The 7,500-nt window shown below is 47.0% G+C and overlaps 1 protein-coding gene across 1 annotated transcript in view; it reads right to left on the reverse strand.

Moving 5' to 3' along the window:
- srgap1a (SLIT-ROBO Rho GTPase activating protein 1a) overlaps positions 1–7,500 on the reverse strand; it is a 55,578-nt gene that overhangs the window by 22,799 nt on the left and 25,279 nt on the right. The window contains exons 7-11 of the mRNA XM_080842466.1: positions 7,074–7,271; positions 6,157–6,241; positions 4,586–4,613; positions 1,749–1,782; positions 681–741 (exon numbers count right to left, since the gene is read on the reverse strand). Of these exons, the coding sequence (XP_080698592.1) occupies positions 681–741; positions 1,749–1,782; positions 4,586–4,613; positions 6,157–6,241; positions 7,074–7,271 (406 nt within the window). The remainder of the gene's footprint in view (positions 1–680; positions 742–1,748; positions 1,783–4,585; positions 4,614–6,156; positions 6,242–7,073; positions 7,272–7,500) is intronic.

The following is a 7,500-nucleotide window of genomic DNA, read 5'->3' on the forward strand; positions in this document are numbered from 1 at the left end:
GCTGTCACCTGCAACGTAAAGTTATGTCAGGCTGTTGTGTTGTCGGCCAAAATCGTTATTCATGTGGCCTAGGGTTAAAAAATACAGAGCCCTAAGTGGTGACATACTGTACTTTTTAATAAAAAACAGCGAAAGCTGGATGACTTACTGCTGACAGGATAGTCAGACAACAGGGCTTGGTGAAGGGTAATGGTGGCTGGGAGTGGGCTGCAGATCTTAAGGGGGGGTTGGAGAACAGGTGGTGACGTGCTCAAGGAGCTCACGACAAGAAAAGCTCCGTATCAAAAGCCTGTCGACCTCTCTGGGAGCTTATTTCAGTTTTGGCGATGACAAGGTGTGACCTGATATGCATGACGTTTAATGCGAGTTATCTTGCATATCAGAGAACCACATCCATGGTCATTCATGGCTATTGAAGTGGGCTTTTATCTACAGAAACATGACCGAGTGCTTGAAAAGCTTAATCACAGAAGATAAATGGATTATCAGGATCTCAAAGGTCAGAAGGTCCCGACTGATGCATCAGCATATGGACCTTCATTCCAAACCCAGGAAGCGTCTGCATACTTTAGTACTACTCTGTATAGGAGGACATTACAGTGAGTGGAAATGATTCCTTCTGTTAGCCATAAGAGAGAGTCAATAGACACTTGGGACACTGCAGAGGTAAGTTCACTTACCATAAAGATTGATGAAGCGGATGCAGCTCTCAACCACACGCGGGATGGCTTGGCCAGAGTCCTTAAAACCAAGAGCATGACACAAACCATTTAAAAACACACCAACACACGTTGAGCATGAAAAAGACTCACTTATCATGTAATCATGTAACTTCACACAAGCAAGTACTAACATAGTCTTCTCAAACAGAGTTCAGGTTTTTGTTTTTCTGCCATTCATGTTAGTAGTGGAAAGGGAGGGCTCATCTAAAGAGAAGGTTTACATGCAGCCCCATCTCAGCTCCATCTGACTTGCATTCTCTCTGGGCCTGGCCTGCTTCATGGAACAGCAGACCAAATATGCCACTGAGTCATAGGTATGGTTAAAGTCTGGTGACTAAATCTGGTGACGAATGAATTATAATACCAACATCTGGATGCCATGCCATTGAAAAGCAACTCATTTCAGGGTTTTCATTTTGTCCATTTCTTGGAAAATCCTGCTCAAGTTTCCCTTCACCAAACTTTTAAGTTCATCGGATGGTTACATTTCCTGGTTACATACAGGTTCCATAAATACATCATACACAATTAAAATAGCCACCTCAGATACCTCAGGGGTTAGAGTGGACTAACTACGTGCATTAGACCTGTCTGGTTGCTGACTCAGTTGGAGATGGTTTCGAGATGAAGCCCAGTGTAAACCTTCTCAGAGTGACACACAGTACAGCAACCCACACACACGTGCATTTGAGTAAGCATACCACAGTTCTCTCTCTCACTCATCTCATACACACACTCACAAGCACGCATATGCGTGCGTGCTTACACACACGCGCACACACACACACACACACACACACACACACACACACACACACACACACACACACACACACACACACACACACACACACACACACACACACACACACACACACAGACACACAGACACACAGACACACAGACACACAGACACACAGACACAGGTGAGTGGTAATGACAGGTGTGGTTAAGAGCAGAGAAACAGGAAGGGAATGTAACCATGCAGATGTCAACCCCCAGCAGCCCAGCAGTATGTGACTCTACCTGATGACGGGTGTGAGAGTTCCTGCGTCCACGGCTACAAGCGTCAGAGGAAGCAGAGAGAAGGAATAGAGAGAGAGAGAAAGAAGGAGTGAGACAGACAGAGAGGAGGAGGGGGAGGAGTGAGAGAGATGGAGAGAAGCGATACCCAGGTTATTAAGTTCCCACTCCCAGCCACCAGTGGAGAGCCTGTACACCTCCTCAGTCTGCCCATTTACTTCTGTTGCTCTTGTGCTCTTTCTGTCTCTACACACACACACACACACACACACACACACACACACACGCACACGCAGACGCACACACATTTACTCTGCCTTTGCTTGGTTCATTCCGTGTGCAAAAATCTATGTGTACCCACCCTAACTGTGTGACCATTTCTGGTTCACCCAAGGCAGACTGATGAGGCTAGAAGTGAAAAGATGGTTAAGCATGAACCCACACACACATACACACACACACACACACACACACACACACACACATACACACACACACACACTCGATGATCCCATCCCAGAAGAAGCAGAGCGCAGAGCGATATGAAGGATCGTCATCGGACAGCGGGGAGACGGTGTGTGTGTGTGTTGTGAGTGAGTGATTGAGCGTTAATGAGAGAGAGACGGTGAGTCTAGCCCGGCTGGTTTGGCGCGCCTGGTGGGCGGGGGGAGTGGTACCTTGATGTAGGCCTCCATGTTGCCGTTAAAGAGCTTAACGCTAAAGACGGAGCGCGGCCGGGGCCGCCGTGTGCCCCCCGGTTTCGGGGGGAGGGTGGGGGGCCTGCGGAGCACACAGAGAGTTACCCCCTAAAACTGCACTGCAACCCCCACCTGTGATCTCAACTGCTAGCGTTCATGTGTAACCTCAACCAAAAGGTCTCAAATAAAGACATTTGCAATTAATACATGGACATAAATATTAGCTCCATGTCATGTATTGATTACATGCCGTTATTATAGTGCTTACAATATATGTATGTCATTTTAATTAAGGGGTTGTGGAGTAATTGAATAAGAAGTCAATAAAGGTTTAATATGATAAATTATTATTTAAATTCAAATACAGTGTCCGATACACCATGTCTTGCAGGAGTTTCTTTCAGGAGTTTCTACTTCAGCTTCCACCAATCTGCAGTGCTCATCTGTCAATTGCGGCCATCTTGTGCAGGGCATTTTCCACTGCTGCCCAGTTTAATTTTGGGCCAGTGGGTAATTATGAGCTGCCACACATGGTCTCAAGAGTGCATGGCAGAAGGAGAGAGGGAGAGATGAAAGAGAAGATGGGCGAGGCTTCATCTGTGGTCCAAACACATGAGACTGTGGTCATGGTGGCTTCATTGCCTCTGTGCTGTATTACAGGCTGCCTGGGTGCATCTGCTCTCTGCTTGAGTTTGTCTGTGTGTGTGTGTGTTTGTGTGTGTGTGTGTGTGTTTGTGCTTGCGTAGTGTGTGTGTGCACAGGTTGATGCGTGTGTGTGTGTGTGTGTGTGTGTGTGTGTGTGTGTGTGTGTGTGTGTGTGTGTGTGTGTGTGTGTGGATGGGTGTATGTGTGTGCTTGCGTAGTGTGTGTGTGCATGTGTGTGTGAACATTGATTCTACAATTGCTCTAAACACTACTTCAAAGGCCAAAGAAATACCAGCTATGTATCAGCATGAGGGGGAAATATCCGTGGTCAGTGTGTGTGTGTGTGTGTGTTTGTGTGTGTGTGTGTGTGTGTGCGCACATGTGACCACAGACAAATGCTGGGCAGAAGGTTGGTGGGGTTTTGTGTGAGTATATATTCTTCTCTTTGTCATTCGGTCAGAGCAAATGAAGGAATAACAAAAGTTTAAAAAAATCTCCTTCACAGTAAGTGTGAGTGCGGTGAATGAGCTCTCTCACAGAAACCATCTCCCCTGCAAATCCAATCCATTTCCCTTTAAAATGTCAGAGAGTTTTAAGAGCCTTTTATCAGCTGCATCACCAGTCTTGGGGAATGGAACAGAGAGAAGGAGAGAGATAACGAAAGAAAGGCAAAGAGAGGATAAAGAGAGAGGGAGAGAGGGGGGAGGTAAAGAGAGGGAGAGAGAATAACAGAAAGAGGGGAAGAAAGGTAAGTTGGAGAGAGAGAGAGAGAAAGGGAGAGAGAGAGAGGTAGGCAGGGGGCCGTGAGCCAATCTTGCCCGTTAGAGCGCACTGCTGTGTGGGCAGAGAGGCGAGGGTAGAGCCCCTGGGGTGGCTGGGTGCTGCGTGCCATGCTGAGGGTCTGGGCAAAATTACAGCAGCAGGGAACCTCAAACATCTGTTCTGCTCTCAACAGCACACATACGCACACACACACAAACACTCACTCTCTTTCTTTCTCTCTCTCTCTCACACATACGCACACAAACACTCACTCTCTCTATCTCTCACACACACACACACACACACACACACACACACACTAACACACACACTAACACTAAAGTCTGATGTACTTTCAACTTTTGTGAGTATTGTCTTGCTGCACTGTGAAGCCTCAATCTTTTTCCCAATCCCCCCTCGAGGATGAGAAGTAGATTTGAGCAGAACGCTGCTGTTTGACAGAGTTTTACATCATCGATGACAACTTGGTTTTCAACCCTAACTGCCGGCGAAAGCGTTAGAGACCACACGCCGTGTGCTAGACAGCGAGGGGTTCATTGAGCCCAGAGTGCTGAGTGGCACCACTGATCTTACCAGACAAGGGCAGGAGAACATATCATGGTGTGTTTCTTTATGTTTACATTTGCAACTATGACACTCTCAAGAGTAGAGAGTGAGGAGAGAAAAATGAAGGAGTGAAAGAAAGAAAGAAAGAAAGAGGGAGAGACTATTTACCTGGTAGTCATGTATTCAGCCCGGTAACCTGTAGAAAGAGAGGAAGAGAGAGGAAGAGGGTTGTTGTTATTGTTCTCGCTTGCTTTTTGGCTTGTTTTTACTTTTGCATCTGTTTATGCAGTCCCACATTTCTTCTATAGGTCAAGCCAATAAAGCTGCCTGTCAGACACAACAATGCACTCAGACAAGGCGGGACAGAGGTGACAGTCATCCAGCCAGTAACCTAAGTGTGTGTGTGTGTGTGTGTGTGTGTGTGTGTGTGTGTGTGTGTGTATGTATGTGCTCAGTTAAGCATGAGCAGCCAACATGTGTGTGTGTGTGGAAAATGACTGTAACAGTCAAACACACACACACACACACACACACACACACACACACACACACACTGCTCAGAACAATGTGAAACAATTTCACAGTGGTCAGCAGTCATCAGCAAAACTCTCATGGTGACAAGAGGGTGGCCGCTGCTATGTCTGTAGCCCCTCTCAGAGCTGACTGAGGGAGAGGCTGCTCGTGTCTGTACTCAAAAATACCCAAACTCTGCACGTACTTTCATATCAAAATACACACACTATTTCAATAACATACTTTCATATTTCGAATCACACACCCAATATACACCTCACACCCACTGACTCTTTCTCTGTGTGTGAGAAACACGCACACACACAACGTGTGGGAGCTTAAGTAATGCTTGACTCAGCTGTATAATGTGTTGAGCCTGTGCCTCCTGCACTCATAGCCTGACGCACAGACAGCCATCTCACTGTTCTCATTGTGACATCATGAACAGCTGTCTTCCATGGCAAACGATTGGTTACACAAAGTCCCCAATGGCCAGTGATTGGTTCACTGCGGCTATTGTCTCTGACGCAGAGCTACATCAGAACTCCAGCCACACAGAATACAAAACCTTTCCACGTGCGGTTATGTCCTCACGGCCAGAGCCTTCCCCATTGTAGAGAGGTGCTGCTAGATCATCACCCTAACCATGACAACTAAATACCCTGCATAAACAGGTACCCCTGATAGATTGTCACTTGAATAGAGCCAGCCTGGAGCCACAACATGTGTGGTTCTGATCTGTTCTGCATTCACCTGTCATCTGGGGTGCTTATCACTGACATGCTGGGTGCTCCTGAGATGACTCGGGGCCCAGTCCTATGTGCTTACGTGTTTAACATTAGATTAAGTCGCATTGGACCAGATCCAGGACAAGCCCTTGAGTTCATGAGTCAAAAATACCCCATTTCCACCAAGGCGGTTCCAGAGCTCCACCAAATCTTTTCTGGTCTAGAACCAAGAACCGATTACATCAGGGGATAAGGGGAGAGATTATCATGACCAACAAGGCCAACTAAATCTTTGTGACTGCTATTAAAAAAAACAGAGCTGTTTAGCGAGATACTATGATCATCTGTTTTGCCAGTATGATTTGGTTACTAGCTAGCCTTATTAGCTACTTTTTTTTTTGTCTGTTGTGTTCCAGGGTGCTTATGTGTGCCACATGTCTGAGCAAACAGAGAAGGGGTTTTACAAACAAACTGTATTATTGTTGTCAAGATAATTACCCTCTCCCAGCGCCCGCTTCAGCAGGTCATGTTTGGCCTGCAGCTTGGAGATGAGATTGCTGCCTTCGAGAAACTCCCGGAATTTCTGTGGGGAGAGAGGAGAGAGAGAGGAGAGAGAGAGGAGAGGAAGAGAGAGAGAGAGAGAGAGAGAGAGAGGGGAGAGGAAGAGAGACAGAGAGATAAATTAGATTCATAATGAGGTGGAATGTGTCTGAGCAGTCTAGCTACCCAAGTTAAAGGACAAAGGGCAGTCACTTTCACACATGCGCATGCACACTCACTCTCTCTCTCTCTCACACACCCACGTGCAAAAACACACACACACACACACACACACACACACACACACACACACACACACACACAAGGTGCTTTAAGAAGCCTCTGGCTGGTAATTCTCATCCTTGGCTCCCCTGCTGGGATGCTAGAGACAGGAGACAGGCTGGTGCGTGACTCTTTTACCAAACAGCACCACCCACACAGGCCACCACTCACACACACACTCTCACACACACAACACCCCTTACTGTCCACCACATACACGCACCCCTCACTGTCACACACACACACACACACACACACACACACACACACACACACACACACACAATTGCACACTTCTATTCTACTTAATTCCGGCATAGGACAGGCTTCATTGTAATCCACTGAAGCGTGACCACCCTCAATGATGTCCCTGCATGACGTTAGCTTCACTTAGTGCGCGCGCACACACACACACACACACACACACACACACACACACACACACAGACAGACAGACACATACAGACACAGACAGACACTGACAGACACTGACAGACACTGACAGACACTGACAGACACTGACAGACACAGACAGACACAGACACACACTGACAGACACACACACACACACACACACACACACACACACTCACCATGAAGTAGAACTGCTCTGTCTCCTGCAGGTTGGCGCGTCTCTTGGCCAGGCTGGGTTTGCTCAGATAGGTGTCCGAGACGCTGGACCTGACTGACTCGGTGGAGCGGCTGTGGTGGAAACTCTCCGACACGTCATAGTCCTCCACCGTCACCATGTCCTGGACAGTGGTCAGTGTGGCCTCCGAGGTCTTCTTTATCTAGAGGGGGTCATTCAAAAACAAACTATGTTACCGCTTGTTAACATGTGTGTGTTAATTATCAGTATGTTGTTATATCTTTACTGATGTTACACAAGTACCCAATAAGGCTGGGCCAACCTTCTCTCTTTCAGTGAGAGTAGGGCCGGCAAGATGACCAACAAGCAAGAAGACACAGATAAACAATTCCTGTAACAACACCAGACGTTTATGTAAATATTACATTAAG

Source organism: Sprattus sprattus (assembly GCF_963457725.1).
Source record: "Sprattus sprattus genome assembly, chromosome: 7".
In the NCBI taxonomy this organism is placed as follows: Eukaryota; Metazoa; Chordata; class Actinopteri; order Clupeiformes; family Clupeidae; genus Sprattus; species Sprattus sprattus.